Source organism: Cryptomeria japonica, chromosome 6 (genome assembly GCF_030272615.1).
Source record: "Cryptomeria japonica chromosome 6, Sugi_1.0, whole genome shotgun sequence".
In the NCBI taxonomy this organism is placed as follows: domain Eukaryota; kingdom Viridiplantae; phylum Streptophyta; class Pinopsida; order Cupressales; family Cupressaceae; genus Cryptomeria; species Cryptomeria japonica.
Window position 1 is genome coordinate 162,599,459 of NC_081410.1, and position 20,581 is coordinate 162,620,039.

At 36.0% G+C, this 20,581-nt stretch overlaps 3 protein-coding genes, 2 non-coding genes and 4 pseudogenes across 5 annotated transcripts; 5 read left to right on the plus strand and 4 right to left on the minus strand.

The window, feature by feature from the left end:
- Positions 1 to 863: 863 nt before the first annotated feature.
- TRNAY-GUA (transfer RNA tyrosine (anticodon GUA)) lies at positions 864 to 947 on the plus strand. The gene has a single exon. It is a non-coding gene; the product is annotated as a tRNA-Tyr (tRNA).
- A 2,182-nt stretch (positions 948 to 3,129) lies between these two features.
- On the plus strand, positions 3,130 to 4,605 carry LOC131033492 (ATP synthase subunit beta, chloroplastic-like; annotated as a pseudogene).
- A 9-nt stretch (positions 4,606 to 4,614) lies between these two features.
- On the plus strand, positions 4,615 to 5,090 carry LOC131035774 (ATP synthase epsilon chain, chloroplastic-like). Its single transcript, XM_057967514.2, has one exon. The coding sequence runs from the start codon at positions 4,615 to 4,617 to the stop codon at positions 5,020 to 5,022; it is 408 nt and encodes a 135-aa protein (XP_057823497.2). The 3' UTR covers positions 5,023 to 5,090.
- Positions 5,091 to 5,447: 357 nt separating this feature from the next.
- On the plus strand, positions 5,448 to 6,875 carry LOC131035772 (ribulose bisphosphate carboxylase large chain-like; annotated as a pseudogene).
- Positions 6,876 to 6,906: 31 nt separating this feature from the next.
- Positions 6,907 to 7,593, minus strand: LOC131876554 (NAD(P)H-quinone oxidoreductase subunit 2 A, chloroplastic-like). Its single transcript, XM_059221984.1, has one exon. The coding sequence runs from the start codon at positions 7,591 to 7,593 to the stop codon at positions 6,907 to 6,909; it is 687 nt and encodes a 228-aa protein (XP_059077967.1).
- A 304-nt stretch (positions 7,594 to 7,897) lies between these two features.
- On the minus strand, positions 7,898 to 8,365 carry LOC131068266 (small ribosomal subunit protein uS7c-like). The gene has a single exon (XM_059207079.1). The coding sequence runs from the start codon at positions 8,363 to 8,365 to the stop codon at positions 7,898 to 7,900; it is 468 nt and encodes a 155-aa protein (XP_059063062.1).
- Positions 8,366 to 10,078: 1,713 nt separating this feature from the next.
- On the plus strand, positions 10,079 to 10,150 carry TRNAV-GAC (transfer RNA valine (anticodon GAC)). Its single transcript has one exon. It is a non-coding gene; the product is annotated as a tRNA-Val (tRNA).
- A 4,977-nt stretch (positions 10,151 to 15,127) lies between these two features.
- Positions 15,128 to 16,465, minus strand: LOC131876555 (maturase K-like; annotated as a pseudogene).
- A 2,164-nt stretch (positions 16,466 to 18,629) lies between these two features.
- On the minus strand, positions 18,630 to 19,505 carry LOC131033524 (light-independent protochlorophyllide reductase subunit B-like; annotated as a pseudogene).
- Positions 19,506 to 20,581: the final 1,076 nt, after the last annotated feature.

The following is a 20,581-nucleotide window of genomic DNA, read 5'->3' on the forward strand; positions in this document are numbered from 1 at the left end:
TAATAATCACATTCTATCGTTTACAAAATTACATTATATTATTTACAATACAAAAAATCTCTATGAAAAAACATGAGAACCCGTGGTCTACGGACCCTATTGGAAAGAACCGAGAAATAGTTTGGTTCTTTAGCATTCAGTCGAAATTGAAAGATAACATGATGGAAATAATTAATAGAAAAAAGTAAGAATATTCTAGTAATTGAAATTGAAATTAAGTATTAATAATTTCAATTATTATTCTTAAATCAAAATTACGAAAGTGAACTAGATTATGCCTAATCTTGTACTATTCCTCGTTTTATCAGCAGCAAGATAAAGGAAATAAAAAGCTAGATCTAAAAAAAAAATTCTACATTAGTTGTCCTCAATTCTATTACATATTCTATTCCGTTATAACAAAAAAATCATCATGAAAGGTATTTTTTTTTTATTGCAGCTTTTTTGTCTTAATCAAATATTCAAAATGAACACTGGGCTTTATTGCAAGAGCCCTTTATCGGGCTTGAACCGATGACTTACGCCTTACCATGTATTCGTAGATATGAATAATCTAATGGGGTGTATATATTAATACATATATATATGTGTATATATAATAGAATATAGCTATATATAGTTATATTGCTGATCCTGACAATGCAAGAAGAATATTCAATAATGAATATGAAGAAAGATTCTTTTTATTGACAAATTCCTAGGGATTTGAATATTATGACAATAAGTAGGCCCCTATCGTCTAGTGGCCCAGGACATCTCTCTTTCAAGGAGGCAACGGGGATTCGATTTCCCCTAGGGGTACTAGGCTAGGAAAGTAATTATAATACCTAATTAGGTATTATAATTACTTCCCATTTTTTCCTGGGTCGATGCCCGAGTGGCTAATGGGGACGGACTATAAATTCGTTGGCAATATGCCTACGCTGGTTCAAATCCAGCTCGGCCCAATACCAACTTGATCAATAGATTGAGATTGATACCAATCTATTGATATTGGTAAAAAAGGTAATTGGTTTTTGAATCTCGTATACTTGATATAGAAAGAATCGGAATGAACAAATACTTTCAGAATATTTGAAATAGAAAAGTTTTACAACCTGTTTTATCGACCTGGCACAGTTGAATTACTATGACTAATTAGTAAATAAACTGTACCTAGTGGGATTGTAGTTCAATTGGTTAGAGTACCACCCTGTCAAGACAGAAGTTGCGGGTTCGAGCCCCGTCAGTCCCGATTCAATAAATTGAACAATTGTTTGAGCGATCTCTGCCCCAAACAAGAGCAAAAAAGGAAAAGAGAGTAGACTAGAATAGATTTGATTATTTCTTTTTTTTCACATTTTGAATGTGGATTATACCACCGAATTATCAGCATAGATCTGCAATCCTCTTTTATCCATACTGCGTATAGCTCTATGCTTTGCGGTCATCTCTCATATTTTTGTTTGCTCGGAAATAAATAAAATATTTCAAATTTGCTAGTTCCCCGTTTTTCAAAAATGAAAAGAACATTTTTTCATTATTTAAAAAAAATAAAAAAGATTCCAATTAATTATCCTTAAAATAAGAATTCAATTCTATTTCTTTTACTATTCAAAGAATTCTGCTCATTCCAGGGTCATGGTCTTATCTTAGGATAAGATAATTTTGGGCAAAATAAAAAAGAAATAATTACCCTTTTCAGGGTTTCAATCGACTTAGATTGATTGAACTTATCAATATATAAGAAAAAAAGGACAACCTTTTTTTCTAATATATTGATAATTTTGAAAATGAAAATGAAATACCTACCCAGAATTAGCAAGCCAAAGTTTTTTTTTACAAAATTTGAATGGATATATAATAGAGGATGGCTGCTAATTAAAAAGGAAGCAACCATATTATGGCCAATTTTTCAAAAACATCTTCAGAACATAAATTCATTATGTATTTATTGAGTGAATAACTCGGACGATTCGCATCAACAACATCACTAGGACTTTGTACCCCCTCCCCCTTTTTTTAGCTCCAGTTACCCCCAGTGATTTGTTCTCTAAAATAAGGTAAAAGCTTCGGCACCTTTCTCACCCGAACAAAAGAATTCATTCTTTTTTTTCGTTTTATCTATTATTATATCCCTGTATTGCGAGGGGGATTTTTTCTAATGAAGGTAAGTTTTCAATTATTAGTTAGTCCTATTAAAATAACAAATCAATTAGTATAATCCATCAGAGCAATCTTTATGATACTTTTCTGATCCTCGAATTGGCAAAGGTTGGATCGTTATTAACATCTAAATATTTGATTGAGACAAAGACTTGATTCATTAATCAAATTTAATTTGCATGTCTGATGTTATTTGTTACTAATGATAAAATTGAATTGAGTCAAACCTTGGAACTATACTAATAAGACGGTGGGATCGATCCATTAGGGACCGTATTACTAAATCTGATATGAACAAGAGATAATAGTATGTTATACTAATTAATTTATATTGAAGAATTCATCAAATCCGCTCAATTCCGTTACTCAGATTGATCCTATTGATGGAATTACTCCATGGATTCAATCCATTTTTTTTGACAAAAAAATGAGATACTCTATGAGATCAAATCTCGAGTTATTGTAAAACGAATGGAAAATCAATCATGGAAGTAAATAATCTCGCATTTATTGCTATTGCATTGTTCTCGCATTTAGTGCTCAGGTAGTTTGGCCGATAGTAGGCCAAGAAATTTTGAATGGAGATGTGGGTGGAGGTTTTCGAGGAATACAAATAACCTCTGGGTTCTTCCAGATTTGGCGAGCATCCGGAATAACTAGTGAATTGCAACTTTACTGCACCGCAATTGGTGCATTGATCTTTGCAATGTTAATGCTTTTTGCTAGTTGGTTCCATTATCACAAGGCTACTCCAAAATTGACTTGGTTCCAAGATGTAGAATCCATGTTGAACCACCATTTAGCAAGGTTACTAGGACTTGGCTCTCTATCTTGGGCAAGACACCAAATACTCGTTTCTTTACCTATTAATCAACTCTTAGATGATTATTGACTGATCAACTCATTACGGAGCATTTGTGCTTTTTTAGGTTTTTTGCTAGTATTAGCAATTTGAATCAATATCCTTTTTTTATTTTTATTTTTATGAGAACCAATCCTTTTATTCTTGGGGTTTCCGCACTTGTAGAAAAGAAGGCAGGACGTATTGATCAGATAATCGGCCCAGTACTCGACGTATCTTTCCCTCCAGGTAATATGCTTAGAATTTACAATTCCTTGATAGTTAAGGATAACAATACAACTGGTCAGCCAATAAGTGTGACTTGTGAGGTACATTAATTATTAGGAAATAATAAGGTTAGAGCTGTAGCTATGAGTGCTACAGACAGTTTGATGAGAGGAATGAAAGTAATTGATACAGGAGGTCCACTTAGTGTTCCAATTGGTGAAACTACTCTTGGAAGAATTTTTAATGTTCTTGGGGAACCTGTTGATGACTTAGGTCCTGTAGATGCTCTCACAAGATCTCCTATTCATAGATCTGCTCCCGCCTTTACACAATTGGATACTAGATTTTCAATCTTTGAAACAGGCATTAAAGTAGTGGATCTTTTAGCTCCTTACCACCATGGGGGAAAAATTGGATTATTTTGGGGAGCTGGAGTGGGTAAAATAGTGTTAATTATGGAATTAATCAACAACATTGCTAAGGCTCATGGAGGTGTTTTGATATTTGGCGGAGTAGGAGAACATACCCATGAAGGGAATGATCTTTACAAGGAAATGAAAGAATCGGGAGTCATTAATGAACAAAATATATCAGAATCAAAAGTAGCTTTGGTCTATGGTCAAATGAATGAACCACCAGAAGCTCGTATGAGAGTAGGTTTAACTGCTTTAACTATGGCTGAATATTTTCGAGACGTAAATAAACAAGATATACTCCTATTTATTGACAATATCTTCCGCTTTGTCCAAGCAGGATCAGAGGTATCTGCATTATTAGGCAAAATGCCTTCCATAGTGGGTTATCAGCCAACTCTTAGCACAGAAATGGGTTCTTTACAAGAAAGAATAACTTCTACCAAAGAAGGATCTATAACCTCCATTCAAGTAGTTTATGTACCTATAGATGACTTGACTGATCCCACTCCTACTACAACATTTGCACATTTAGATGCTACTACTGTCCTATCGAGAGGATTAGCTACCAAGGGGATCTATCCAGTAGTAGATCCATTAGATTCCACGTCAACTATGCTCCAACCTTCGATCGTAGGCGAAGAACATTATGAAACTGTGCAAGGAGTTAAACAAACTTTGCAATGTTATAAGGAACTTCAAGATATTGTAGCTATTCTTGGATTAGACGAATTATCAGAAGACGATCATTTAATCGTGGCAAGAGAAAGAAAAATTGAACGGTTTTTGTCACAACCCTTTTTTGTAGCAGAGGTATTCACTGGTTCCCCTGGTAAATATGTTAGTCTAATAGAGACAATTAGAGGTTTTCAAATGATCCTTTCCGGAGAATTAGATGTTCTACCCGAACAATCTTTTTATTTGGTGGGTAACATTGATGAAGCTACCGCAAAGGCTATGAACTTAAAAGAAATTTAAAGAAACAAAATGAACCTAAACCTTCATGTAGTCACTCCCAATCGAGTTGTTTGGGATTCAGAAGTTCAAGAAATAATATTAGCTACTAATAATGGTCAAATGGGTGTATTACCGAACCATACTGCACTTGTAACAGCTTTGGATATAGGAGTCATGAAGATACGACTCAATGCTCAGTGGTCCACTATGGCTTTGATGGGTGGTTTTGCCATGATAGACAATAACGAAATCACATTATTGGTAAATAATGTAGAAAGAGGTATTGATATTGATCTTCAAGAGGCTCGGGAAAGTTTTAGACTAGCTGCAACTGATCGTGCGCGAGCTGAAGGCAAGAGACAAGCAATCGAGGCTGATGTGGCTCTCAAAAGAGCTAGAACACGACTAGAGGCTGCTGATGCTCTTTTGTTCAGATAAAGAAATATTAATTTATGAAATTGGAAGTAAATGGATAACGATCATAAAGAAGTCTTCAATTTGCCTGAGCCAATAACTAGGCACATTTTCACCTATGCCCATACGGTCTGCTATTGCAATTTTTTTCTCATTTTCTTTTTTGCCTAAAATGAAGAAATCTATATTTTTTTTAATATAAAATGAGAATTACGGAAAGGTCCTCAGGTCAATCGAAATAAGAAATTGGGTTGCGTCATACATACATAACATGATACAATATCACTTGAAAGAAAAGCCTTTTTGACAATAAAGGCTACAAAATGAGTATTTTGTATTACAAAAAAATTTGTAATATAAAAGTGATTCTTTATGTTCGACACCCAGGTTGAGTAGACCTCATTCTTGTAAGAGCTATTAACCAATAAATCATAGGGAGGGACTTATTTATGTCACCAAAAATAGAGACTAAAGCAAGTGTCGGATTCAAAGTTGGTGTTAAAGATTATAGATTAACTTATTATACTCCAGAATATCAGACCAAAGATACTGATATCTTAGCAGCATTCCGAGTCACTCCTCAACCTGGAGTACCCCCCGAAGAAGCGGGAGCAACAGTAGCTGCTGAATCTTCCACTGGTACGTGGATGACTATTTGGACTGATGGACTTACTAGTCTTGATCGTTACAAGGGGTGATGATATGATATTGAACCCGTTCCTGGAGAGGAAAGTCAATTTATTGCCTATGTGGCTTACCCTTTACATCTTTTTGAAGAAGGTTCTATTACTAACCTGTTCACTTCTATTGTAGGTAATGTATTTGGATTCAAAGCCTTACGGGCTCTACGTCTAGAAGATTTATGAATTCCTCCTGCTTATTCAAAAACATTCCAAGGCCCAGCACATGGTATTCAAGTAGAAAGAGATAAATTAAACAAATATGGTCGTCCTTTGTTGGGATGTACTATAAAACCAAAATTGGGTTTATCTGCCAAGAATTATGGTAGAGCGGTTTATGAATGTCTCCGTGGTGGACTTGATTTTACCAAGGATGATGAAAACATGAATTCCCAACCATTTATGTGTTGGAGAGATCATTTCTGATTTTGTACAGAAGCAATTTATAAAGCTCAGGCTGAGATGGGTGAGATTAAGGGACATTACCTAAATGCTACTGCAGGTACATGTGAAGAAATGATGAAAAGAGCAATATTCGCTAGAGAATTGGGAGTTCCTATAGTCATGCATGACTATCTGACTGGAGGTTTTACGGAAAATACTTCGTTGGCTCATTAATGCCGAGATAACGGCCTACTTCTTCACATTCACCGTGCAATGCATGCAGTTATTGACAGACAAAGAAATCATGGTATGCACTTTCGTGTACTGGCTAAAGCACTACGTATGTCTGATGGAGATCATATTCACGCTGGTATTGTAGTAGGTAAACTTGAAGGAGAACGGGAAGTGACTTTGGGTTTTGTTGATCTATTGCATGATGATTTTATTGAAAAAGACCGAAGTCATGGTATTTATTTCACTCAAGATTTGGTCTCTATGCCGGGTGTTCTGCCTGTAGCTTCAGGAGGTATTCACGTTTGGCATATGCCTACTCTGACCGAGATCTTTGGGGATGATTCCGTATTACTGTTCGGTGGAGGGACTTTGGAGCACCCTTGGGGAAATGCACCTGGTGCAGTGGCTAATCGGGTAGCTTTAGAAGCTTGTGTACAAGCTCGTAATGAAGGACGTGATCTTGCACGTGAAGGTAATGAAGTGATCCGCAAAGCTACTAAATGGAGCCCTGAACTAGCTGCCGCTTGTGAAGTATGGAAAGAAATAAAATTTGAATTTGATACGATTTATTGCTTGTAATCAAGTGACTTTCATCTGTTTGGTCCCTTAATCAAATCGAACTCGGCCCAATCTTTTCTTTTAAGATTGAGCCGAATATCGAATGGATGGGAATAGATAATTCGGCTAGAGGAAAGATAAGACCATTGGCTATTTCTTGAAGTTCACACTCTCTTCCAGATAGACCATATAGCCAAGAAAGACCATAAATAAGAATGGAAGAACTTGTTCCACCCATAAGTAAATATTTCATAATAGCCTCATTAGACCGTACATCTCTTTTGGTATATCCAGAAAATAGATAAGAACATAGACTTAAACATTCTAAAGATACGAAGACAGTTGTTACATCATTAGCACCACATAAAAACATTCCTCCTAGAGTAGCTGTTAATATGAAAAGCAAAAACTCTGTTACAGCCATTTCTGTACATTGAATGTATTCCACGAATAGAGGAATACATAAAGTGGAACATAATAAAATTAGAAACTGAAATATTTTATTAAAATTGTTTGTTTGGAAATTACCAAAAAAACTGATTGTAGGTTCTTCTCTCCATTGAAATAGCAAAAAGGTTGTGCTTAGCACTAAACTGGTTAAAGAGATGAAATAAAACCAAGTCGTCTTTTTCTGATCAGAAATGAAGTTGATCACTAGAAGAAGGAATAGGCCGAAAATCAGGATACATTCTGGAAAAATGGAACTTCCATAGAAGAGAAGCAAATGAAATTCTTTCATAAAAATGATTTAAAAGTATTAATTGAAAATGAGTTTTTCATTTTGTCCGGATCATAATTTAGTAACTTCAATGAATCTTCGAGCAACATTTTCTTTCATTTACATTTCTATAAACCTAATGAATAAGATTGAATATTCATCCATAATCTCCTTATTATCATTTATCTACGATTTATTTTTCATTCTTCTTTTCCTTTCATTTTCGTTCCAATAAAAGAAAATTTGGATAAATTTTGACAAAGTAAGTTTTCTTTTATTGGCCAGAATGCAACAAATCTATGGATCTATTTATATAGTTAGTGGGTTAATGGTAATGCACAAAAGCTTTATTGGATTCTGCCATTTTATGAATCTCCTCCTTCTTGCATATAGCATTGCCTTTCTCTTTGGCAACATCCATTATTTCGTAACTCAATTTGAAATGCATATTTCGACCAGAACGTTTTCTAGATGATTCTAATAACCAACGAATAGCAAGTATTTTTCCTTCTTTTTTTTTTATTTCAATGGGAACTTGATAAGTGGATCCACTTACACTTCTTGATTTTACTATCAATTTGGGAGTTAATTTTTGTATTGCTTGACGTAGAACAATTAGTGGATTTTTCTCTGTTTTTTGTTGAATCTTTTTTAGAGATTGATAAAAAAATTGATAAGATAATGATTTTTTTCCGTGTTTAAGAATACGGTTAATGACCATCTTAACTAATCGATTATGATAAATCAGATCAAATTTCTCAATTTTCTTTTCTACAGTACTTTGGCATGACATGAGTGTGAAAAAGGTTCATAAATTTATTTCATAAAGACTAATAGTTACTTATTTCGGCTTTTTAACTCCATATTGTAGGGTGGATCTCTAAAGGTATCAAAGATCTCCCTCCAAACCGTACATACGACTTTTGTCGAATACGGCTTTCCACATGATTCCATCTACATATATAAGATATTCATTCTTATGCATTCAAATTATGTTTACTCATTCTCATATTGAGTATCTATTTCCTTTCTTTTGGTATGATTACAAATCTTGTATTTTCTATATCTATACAATTAAGTCCTTAGGTTTAAAAAAAGAGTTAAAAAAAAAGAAGGTGTTTTAAATCGATGCTATTTGAATTGAACTTGTTCCAAAAAGGTCAAGACATTTCCAATTTATATGTTAACTCACACTACAGTAAGGGAAAACTTATGAAATGAATTCAATACAATATTAAACCTTAGACATATAATATCCTTACAAATTAGTTTGTTTTAGCCTGCTCTAGTCCCCTTACAAAATGTTTGTTATTGGGTTAGCCATAAACTTTACATGTTTTTAGCAATTGGCATGGCATCATCATAAAATGATACAAATCTTAGATAAGAATATACAACGCACTAGAATGCCCTTGTTTACAATTTTTTACTGAGACAGCATCTAAGATTCCTCGAATTATGTGATATTTAACACCGGGCAAATCTTTAACTCTTCCACCTCTTACTAATACTACGGAATGTTCTTGTAAATTATGGTCAATACCAGGTATATAAGCAGTGATTTTATATTTAGAGGTTAATCGTACTCTGGCGACTTTACGTAAGGCAGAGTTTGGTTTTTTAGGGGTGATAGTGGAAAAGTTGACAGTAAAGTTATCTTTACTGCCACTATACAAAACCGTACATGAGAATTTCTCCTCATACGGCTTCTCGTTCAATTCTTTTGAGGACATTTTTGTTTTTCGAGTATTCCCTTTCTTCATTATGGAAACTTGATTGGGCAGTTTTCCTGTTTTAACACGAATGATTAGTATATATATATATATATTGTAACAAAAAAGCTCTCTGAATCCTTTGGGATTAATTCTTCGTTCTCTACTAAAAAGAATGAGAGTGACAATCTTTTTTTAGTCCATTTTTGTTATTAACATGCTAATTTTTAATTTATATCTCGAAATATCATTTTTTATTTTTTAATCACAAATTCAATTCAAAATTGAAGGGTTAATGTCAGCTTATCCGTGTAGTTATGCATTATTTAACTAGGAATTGATTTGATGAAAGATCTTTACTTTTGTGCTTTAGTTTGGGTGGCGTGGTTTGGCTGCTCAGGATTATTTCGATGGCCTATGATAAAATGGTATCAATAGATATATAGGTTCCAAGTGGTTGTGCGTGCCAATCGGCAATGTAAACCAAGAAAGTCTAGGGAAAAACAGTTCTTTTTTTTTTTAGTCTATTATGCGAATCTAAATAGAATAAGTCTATGCAAAATAGAAGAAGCAAAAAACTCTTTGCCTACTAGGTTACATAGTTTAGTTACAAATTTTCTTTCAATAAAATGTCAATCTGTAAATAGTTACAGAATGATTCCATTCTTTTTTAACAAGGTTTTGAAAGAGTATGAAAACAAGATATAACTTCCGAAGAATAATAATATAGTTTCATTTTCAATTCTTTGGGAATGAAAAGTTCTTACAATTTCCCTTCTAGATGAGGATAGGAAAGGGATATAACTCAGTGGTAGAGTGTCACCTTGACATGGTGAAAGTCATCAGTTCAAAACTGATTATCCCTAAATCTAATGCGAGTTCTTCCATTTTTATTTTTGTTCATTTATTTTTAATATCGTGAAAAAAGAGGCTAGGGGGTTTATATTTATAGTGTATTAAATGTAAATTTAATTTATTTAATACCCACCAGAAAAGATAAAGTAAAACGTATCATTAATATGTAGCAAAGTGTTAATGAACATTCTATCCTATATATGGAGTACAAAAACTCATAATTTCACAGTATTCAATATATATATATATATATATATATATATATATATATATTGAACCCTAATAATGGGTATATGGGTTGAAACAAATAATACAAATGACAAAAAGTTTTATCAATTAATGTCTTTGTTTTCTATTACTCTATCATCTTATAACGTTAGTAGTTAGGATGATATTAGCAAAATTGAGCAAACAAAGACATTGATTGATAAAAAACTGAGAGATACTCATTATTTAGTAAACAAAATGAAAGGATATTGATAAACATCTTTCTTATAAGAAAGATATTATATAGATGATAGATAATTCATAAATCGACTTCGTCCATGAAGAAGGGAGCTATAAGTAATAAGCAATGAAACTCTGAATTTCATTGAGAGTTTGATCCTGGCTCAGGATGAACACTGGCGGCATGCTTAACACATGCAAGTCAAATGGGAAGTGGTGTTTCCAGTGGCGAACAGGTGAGTAATGCGTAAGAACCTACCCTTGGGAGGGGAACAACAGCTGGAAATGGTTGCTAATACCCCATAGAATTAGTACCTCTATGAGGTAGGCTGAGGAGAAAAAGGGAGGAATCCACCCAAGGAGGGGCTCACGTCTGATTAGCTAGTTGGTGAGGCAATGGCTTACCAAGGCTCCGATCAGTAGTTGGTCTAAGAGGATGATCAGCCACACTGGGACTGAGACACGGCCCAGACTCCTACGGGAGGCAGCAGTGAGGAATTTTCCGCAATGGGCGAAAGCCTGACGGAGCAATGCCGCATGAAATAACAAGGCTCACGGGTCGTAAACTTCTTTTCTCAGAGAAGAATAAATGATGGTATCTGAGGAATAAGCATCAGCTAACTTTGTGCCAACAGCTGCGGTAAAATAGAGGATGCAAGCATTATCTGGAATTATTGGGCGTAAAGTGTCTGTAGGTGGCTTTTCAAGTCCGTCGTCAAATCCCAGGGCTCAACCCTGGACAGGCGGTGGAAACTACCAAGCTAGAGTATGGTAGAGGCAGAGGGAATTTCTGGTGGAGCGATGAAATGTGTTGAGATTGGGAAGAACACCAACAGGTGAAAGCACTCTGCTGGGCCATCACTGACACTCAGAGACGAAAGCTAGGGGAGTGAATGGGATTAGATACCCCAGTAGTCCTAGCCGTAAACGATGGATACTAAGTGTTGTGCGTATCGACCCATATAGTGCTGCAGCTAACACGTTAAGTACCCCGCCTGGGAAGTACGTTTGCAAGAATGAAACTCAAAGGAATTGACGGGGGCCCGCACAAGCGGTGGAGCATGTGGTTTAATTCGATGCAAACCGAAGAACCTTACCAGGGATTGACATGCCGTGAATCCTTTTGAAAAAAAGGAGTTCCTTCGGGAATGCGGACACAGGTGGTGCATGGATGTCGTCAGTTCGTGCCGCAAGGTGTTGGGTTAAGTCCCGCAACGAGCGCAACCCTCGTGTTTAGTTGCCATAAGAGTTTGGAACCCTGAACAGACTATCTGTGTTAAGCCGAAGGAAGGTGAGGATGATGTCAAGTCATCATGCCCCTTACACCCTGGGCGACACACGTGCTACAATGGTCGGGACAAAGAGTTGCACCCCCGCGAGGGCAAGCTAACCTCAAAAACCTGGCCTCAATTCGGATTGCAGGCTGCAACTCGCCTGTATGAAGTAGGAATTGCTAGTAATCGTCGGTCAGCCATACGGCGGTGAATTCGTTCTGGGGCCTTGTACACACCGCCCGTCACACTAGGGAAGTGTGCCATGCTCAAAGTCATTATCTTAACCACAAGAAGGGAGATGCCCAAGGCACGGCTAGTGACTGGAGTGAAGTCGTAACAAGGTAGCCGTACTAGAAGGTGCGGCTGGATTACCTCCTTTTTAGGGAGAGCTAATGCTTGTTGAGCTCATACACTGTTACGCTTGTGAAAGAGAGCGAGTGACATGAGGATCCATCTGCAAGAGATGGAGTCTTTTGTTGTTTATCGGCAGTGAAGTTCGCTACTTGATAGTCATGTAAGTAAGAATGAAGTTCATAAGTAAGCTCATTTTCCCAGGTCGAGACAAGTTGATAGGCTCCTATTTTCTGTGTTTGTTTTAGTTTAATATTGAATTTGAAATAGAGATATTATTGAAATAATTTCTCTATTTCTCTTTTTTTAAGAGGTAAAAATCATACTTATAAAAACATTGTTAAGTTAAGTTTCACTATTTATTATTCTTTTTTTTAGTTTTTATTAATGAATGAAAACTTCACATAATAAACAAGTTTTCATTCATTAATAAAGAAAGAAGAAAAAAAAACACACACACAAATAAGGTCTCAAAAAAGGTAAGCGAACAAGAGGATTTCTTTTGCTTTTGGCAGGCATCCCCTACTACTGGGGAGGCCTACTGGGCTATTAGCTCAATGGTAAAGCGTGCCCCTGATAATTGCGTCGTTGTGCCTGGGCTATGAAGGCTATCAGCCACATGGATAGTTCAATGTGCTCATCAACGCCTGACCCAGAGATGTGGATCATCCAAGGCACATTAGCATGGCGTGCTCCTTCTGTTCGAACCGGGGTTTGAAACTGACTTTCTTATCAGAAGGATAGATGGGGTGATTAAGGTGAGATCAAATGTAGATCAAATTTTCTATTCATTCGTGGGATCTGGGCAGTCCTGGGTAGCCAATTTGGCTACTTTTTTCTCGAGAATCCATACATATCTTATCAGTGTATGGAAGGCTATCTCTCGAGCACAGGCTGAAGTTCTTATTTATAAGCCTAAATGTGTAAAAAAAGCACCTAATAATGCATCTTCACAGACCAAGAACTACGAGATCACCTTTTATTCTAAGGTGACGGAGGGATCATATCATTCGAGTCTTTTCATGCTTTTTTCGTAGGATGCGGGAAAGAAATCTATAGTATAGGATTCTTGTCCAGCCGGGATACTTTTTATAGTTATAAGAAGAAGAGAAAAAAGAGTGGAAGTAAATACTTCCTTGGTCTTCGACTCGCTCAATCACTATGAACAATTCTCGGATCAGTACATTAGGAAATCGTTATTCATCTCCTAATGAACGATGAGAAAAGAAGGATCGAAAAAGGATCTTGGAGTGTCTGGGATTGGGTTAGGAGGATCTTATTAACGCCTCCTTTTCTCTTCTCATCCAATTTTTGACTTCTTTTCTTGTCATTGGCGAAGAAGAAAGAAGGGGAACAAGTACACTTGGAGAGCGCAGTACAGCGGAAAATTGTATGCTATGTTCAGGAAGGATGAGTCGCTCCTGAATGAAGAGAGAGCTGATTCTCACGTAATCATAGGTGCGATGATTTATTTCACGGGTGAGGTCTCTGGTTCAAGCATAGGATAGCCCACCCATTATGCACTATGTAGTAGGATTGTTGTCTACTTCATTTGACATCTATGGGGATATAGCTCAGTTGGTAGAGCTCCGCTCTTGCAATCGGGTCGTTGCAATTACGAGTTGGATGTCTAATTGTTTAGGCGGTAATGATAGTATTTTTTACCTGAACCAGTGGCTCACTTTTTTTCAGTAATGGGGGAAAGGACCGTAACATGCCACTGAAAAACTCTTTTGAGACGAAGATAGACTGTCAAGAACATAGAGAAGGTAGGGTGGGTAGTTGGTTAGATCTAGTATCGATCGTACATGGCCCATAGTTGGAGTCGGCGGCTCTCCTAGGGATCCTTCTTCTAGGATCCTTGGGGAAGAGGATCAAGTTGGCCCTTGCAAACAACTTGATGTGCTATCTCCCTTCAACCCTTTTGAGCCCCAAAAATGGGGCAGAAGGAAAAGTCATGCCATGGACCGACCCCATCATCTCCACCCCATAGGAACTACGAGATCGCTCCAAGGATGCTTTCAGCATCCAGGGGTCACAGACCAACCACATACCGTGATTTGAGAAGTGGAACGCATTAGCTGTCCCTTTCGATTGGGCAAGAAGGGTCAGAGAAGGGCACTCTTTTTTAAGACCAAAGAGTTGGGTGGAAAAAAGAAGAGCTTTTAGTTCCTGGTTCTTTCGGAGTTTTAATTCTTTAGAACTTCAAGAATTCCTAGGGTCGACAACTTTTGCTTTTGGGAGGAGTTGCTCTTTGGAGAGCACAGTACAATGAAAATTGTGAGCTGTGTTTGGGGGGAAGGCTATTGTTGGTTGTTGACCTTCTATAGTAGACTTAATCAAGAGGGTCCAATAGACAGTGGTTGACCCTGTGGCAGATGTCAGCGGTTCGAGTTTTCTTATCTCCATCCCGTGATGATTCTGCGGAGCAAATCAGTCAGAATCAGCAATTTTATCTATTATTTATCATTCATGGATGTTGATAAGATGCTTTCATGTCTTTACTATAGTAGCTCCTTAAGACAGCCTTGAACGGCAAGGTTCAAAAAACTAAAGGGCCTACGGTGGATACCTAGGCACCCAGAGATGAAGAAGGGCGTGGTAAGCAACGAAATGCTTCGGGGAGTGGAAATTGAGCATAGATCCTGAGATCCCCGAATAGGTTAACCTTTTTAACTATCTATCAAATCCATAGGTAGACAAGGGGCAACCTAGCGAACTGAAACATCTTAGTAGCCAGAGGAAGAGAAAGAAAAAGCGATTCCTGTAGTAGCGGTGAGCGAAATGGGATCAACCTAAACCATTTAAACGGGGTTGTGGGAGAGCAATCTAAGCATCATGCTACTAGGCAAAGTAGTGGGTGGAATACGGCACCGTAGATGGTGAGAGTCCAGTAGCCGAAAGCATCGTGATAGCTTACGCTCTAACTCGAGTAGCATGGGGCATGTGGAATCCCTTGTGAATCAGCAAGGACCACCCTGAGATGTCACAAAACTTTTCTTTAGCCAAAAAGAAAAGAATTGCTCTAATCGAAGCTATTGGGTTTAATTCATTGGTAATGAGATCGGTAATGAATAAATCGTCTGGCATTTTGGCCCTAACCACGAGAGGTTTCATTTTAACATGCAGAAAATAACCTAAAAAAGAAAAAGAAGTCTTGGATAATTGAAGACTGTATATCCTATACGGTTGAAACCAAAGATGAAAATAGTATTTCCAAAAATGAAACAGATGATATCTACATTTTTTCACTTGAAGGTGCGTACCCTTTAGAGCCATAAGGGATCTTTCTCCATATCTCACATAATGGATGAAAGAATCCTTCAACAACCAGATCTTTTTTGTTGAAATTTTACAGGGAAATAGAACAATATCTTTGATCTTTTTATCAAAATGAGTTCGACCGGGAAAAGATCCATATAACAACGATTGTGAATTAAAAAGTCATTTAATAAGAGGAATTAAAAATGATTCGCTTTCATACACATAAGAATTCCAATGGAAAAGGGAGAACCTCGTATTTTCTATCTGTGTAATTAGAGCTTTCTGCAAATTTTCTCGACTAAAACTATTTTTCCATTCATGGAGAATGGATCGTAATAAATGCAAAAAAGGAGCATCTCGAATCCAGTGACGAAAAATTCGAACCAAAATTTCCAGATGAATTGAGTAGGGCACTCGTATATCTGATATATAATTGGAATGCGGTAACTTATCCTCCATAAGAGGAAATAGGCAATGGATGGATTGGAGACTGTTCCACCCATTCATTCCTTCTATGAAATGTTTTGATCGCATTGCGAACGAAACTTCCAAGACAATTGTAAAACCTTCTAGTATCAATTTAGAATAAAAATTCTTATTGCATTCAATCAATTTATTTGGATCGAAATTCCCGAATAAACTAATGGAATTAGTTTGTTTACGCATCCAACGAATTGAACGTTTTACAGTTAGGAAACTCAAAAAATTAGAAACTAAAATTTCCGTTGGTTCGGAGGAACCAGATCTATCTAAATGATGATCATGAGCAATTGCGTAAAGATCTTCCCGAAAAAAAAGCGGATATAAAAAGAATTGTTGCCAAGATTTATGTTTGTTTTCATTTCTTTGGAATTCACCCATTTTTTAAAAACCCCCGGACCCAAGAATAACCTCTTGGATTATTAAATGATACATGGTGCGATCTAGTTAGGACATAATAGAAAATATCTATCTGATAATTTTCTTCACATAGATCTTCATTCGTCATGAGGAAGAATGAAAATCTTTTATTTTGGCGGTCCGATCGCTCTCCTGACTCATGGAATACAATTAACTTGGTCAGTACACTATTTTTCTTACACATTTTTCTTTGAGTACTTAGGACTCATTGTGGATGTACAAACCTTGATTTACTACAGGGAAAACTTCCTTTATCGATTACTAAAAGGCTCTTAACTTCCAATTAGTAAAGGGAATTCCTCGTTGAAATGAGGAACAGAAGCTCGTTCTTCTGGTTTTACTTATGATTCAAGCCATCTAGCTTTATCCATTGACTCACTTGACTTAATCACTCACACTCTCAATTTATTTGATCTTATTTCAAGATCAATCCATTTTTTTTTATTATACATACATGTAAATAATATGTCTTTACATGCATGCATAATTTCTTGGATAAAATCCGCTTCTGATCAAAAAAGAAAGAAAGTCGAGATTCTTAGAACGACATGTTGCTTTTTCCATTTTATTTACTTTTTAGGATTAGTTGTAGCCTTACTAATTTTACCGATGGTATAGACGAATTTAGTAGTTCATCTGAATGTCTAAAAGACCATAGTCGCACTTAAAAGCCGAGTACTCTACCATTGAGTTAGCAACCCTTATTTGGAGAGATACAGTCGTAGTGCAATACGCAGTTACTTTAATCGATATTTTAACAATCGTTCTGATTGAACGACAGAAATAGAACCTTTAAAAAAAGAAATCATCAAGGGATATATAATTGAACTTTACCATTTCTGAATCAGATCAAGTGATCTTTCCGGATCAGGTTATTTCTGATATGTTAAACGAATTCACCATAAAAAATAAATGGTGGAGATACTCACTTTTATTATATTCAAAATATATGCTATTGTCAATCCCAAAATGTTGGGATTGACTGTTGGATTGGCACTAACTATAATAAGATGAAAAATTATTAGAAATAGAAAGAGAAGACCGTTAGGAATGGCAGTAAAAAAAGGTTTATATTCATTAAATATAATTAAATTTTTTCGCTTTTTATTTCCTCCATTCGGTTCATTCTCGGTGGAACAGCTCTAATCTTTTTCATTTCCATACACATTGAAAAAGATTCCTTATGTGCTTCCCTATATAAGATCGCAGGGCAAAAAAATACATAAAATGAACATATAATAAGACAAATAAAAATGGATAATAAGAAAACAACCACGAAACAAAACGTGTATAATAAAAAAATCTTATATGATTGAAAGTTATTGATAAATTTATTGGACCTAGATGTAGAGGCATTATTTATATCCCCCTCCCTTTTTTTAATAAATTTAAAGCACGTTTAAAATGACCAATTTTTCCCTAAAAATACCATGAACAGTTTCCATAGGTTGAGCTCCTAATTTGAGAAAATGAACAATAGCACTATAAATTAAACGAGTTTCATTCTTATTCATTGGATTCTAAAAACTCAATTCCTGAAGAGCTCTTCATTCGCTTTGAGACTTAACGTCAATTTGATAGGTAGCTCATTGGGCTAGATAAACAAAATACCTCCTTCTACCCCCCCCCTGGAAAGCGTATATGAAGGTTTACCTTCATACGGCTCGAGTAATTGAAATAATTGTTTAATTAGGATCTCCCTAATTATAGAACAAATAGATAATATTAGATATCTTGTTCCTTTTAATTATTAAAAAAGGAAAATGACAGATAAAATCTATATTCTTAGCTCAAGTATGCTTGAGTTATCTTAAATAATAAGATAATATTACTAATATAGTGGAATATTTCTCTCCACTTGTCGTCTTTCATCTTTTTTTTTTTTTTTAGCTCGATGTAAACTTACAAAGTGGTTATAGCTCGTTGATTTAATTTACATTAACCCTAGATTCTGCCCCTAATTGAAAAAGAAAAAAAGAAATTGATACCTGGTCTATTAAACATATCTTTTTAAGGAGATAAATGTTGAGTTAAGAGCATCTTCGAGTCAAAATAGCGGATGCCATAATCCCCAGAACTAATCATGTCGTTCAAGTTTCACGTTGCTTTCTACCACATGCTTTTAGACTAATTTTTATGATAAGATAGATCTCTGATCTGATACAAAATGGATATGTAATTATGAATAGTCATTAACTCAATTTCTATAATACATTTTGAATATATATATGTATATATTCATTTCTCTAGTGAGCTAGGTATTCAACGCTTCTTTAGCTGCGTACATTACTTCGACAGTAATGGTTTCAATCCCCTTTTGTCATGCAAATTTCTCAGTATTTCTTTCTACCTTTTCTCTAGCAAAATGAGGAATTTTACTTAATTCTAGTCAACTTTTAGGATTCCAAATTAGGCCTATATCCATAGACAATGATTTGGATATTATTTCTTTAGTATCATGAACACCAAAAATATCTAGAAGATGGTCCTCCATACCCAGAGCAAATGAGTTATAAACTAGATCAGCTATTTGATTAGTACCTTCGTAACCTAGAAAGGGTCGGTATCCCAAGGGAAAGTTTTGTATATGAACTGGTGCAGAAATAACTCCACAAGGAATATCAAGACATTTACCAATATGATGTTCCATTTGAGTACCAAATATTGCAAATGGTTCCATGTGAGTGATCATATCTCCTACCTCAGCATGATCATCTGTGATCAGTATTTCATCCCAGAAACCTTGAATTTTCTCTTTGAACCATTCCGCATCATGTTTGCAATAAGTACCTGCACAACTCACACGAATCCCCATTTCTTGAACAAGTATCTTAGTGATTGAAGCAGCGTGCATTTTATCACCAAAAACAACTGTTTCTTTGCCCATCAAATTCTGACAATCAATAGATCTTGAAAACCAAGCAGCTTGGGAAATAAATCGAGTCTGTCTGTGGATATAAGGTTCATAATCCACTCTTTTACTCGATGAACTAAGAGCCAAGGTATTCACATTTTTTTGAATCTGGTGGATCCACTCCGCCATATCTATAGCTCCCATGGGAGCTGTAGATATGTAAGGCATACCATATTCTTTATTTAAATACATTGCTGAACAAATTCCAGATTGTAAAGAGAAAAAAGGTAAATATTCATAGTGTTGAAAACTTTTGTGCCAAGCTTAAAGAATATGGTGGATTTGGTGGATTTAGATATGTCAAGTATGAGACTAGAAATAATGATGAAAAGTGACAAATTGAAGAAGCTGTCATTTGTACACTTCTAAAGTTTCGGCTAGCTCCATTAGAACTAGTAAAGTCACTTCCGAGTGAACTATACTTACATATTGATAATAGGTGGAAATATGCAATGGACTCAGAGAAAAAAATAAGAGAAGTCTAGTCCATCTATTTCCTGATATGTCTGTAGCAGAAATTAAAGAACATTTGACAACCTACAATTCTAAATTTCTTGTCAAACAGAGAGCCTTAAAATTGATGAATGGGCTATATATTGATGTAGAAAATGAGACAAAAGCAAAATGGCAGGAAATCTTCAAAATAAAGAATGTCGGTGAACAATCTCAAGTTGAAATTGTTGATGTCACCGAGCAAGATCTTGATGTCACTAAGCAAGGTCCTGACACTACCGAGCAAGACCCGGCTGACACTATTCAAATTGATGAAGATGTCATGGATGCAGAAGCACCGGAGCAGGAAATGATAGAAGGCACTACCTATGTAAAACTTGTATCTAGTGAATCTGTCTTAGAACAAGTTCAACCTTATCCGCTGGTCAAGCCACCTGTCTCTACCAAAGCACCTAAGGATACAGCACAAGGCACCGAAGGTCTCCAGTCTGAAGCAGCAGAAGGTACAACTCAAGAACAGACCTCTCAAGCACTGTCAAGCACTAACAATGTTGCAGCTGAGACCCCTAGTACCAAGACACCCAAGGAGACCACAACGGCTACAGGAACAGACCAAAGTGTTGCATCTACCAAGCAACCTACTGAGGGTCAGCAAGCCTCACAAGCTATTGTCTTGGTCCAACCAACCAAAGGTAAAGAGAAGAAGGTGAAAAAGAATAGTTTTAAAGTTGATTTAACTAAACCGATAGTGTTGCCCAATGTGGATATTTCAAAATTAAAGGGGCAAGCACTTATTGATTTTAGTGAACTATGCAAAGCAAAGGCCAAACAAAAAAACA

Excerpts from the sequence above, each read along its gene's own strand:
- LOC131035774 (XM_057967514.2), top strand. The coding sequence starts at position 4,615 with ATGAACCTAAACCTTCATGTAGTCACTCCCAATCGAGTTGTTTGGGAT.
- LOC131876554 (XM_059221984.1), bottom strand. The coding sequence starts at position 7,593 with ATGAAAGAATTTCATTTGCTTCTCTTCTATGGAAGTTCCATTTTTCCA.
- LOC131068266 (XM_059207079.1), bottom strand. The coding sequence starts at position 8,365 with ATGTCATGCCAAAGTACTGTAGAAAAGAAAATTGAGAAATTTGATCTG.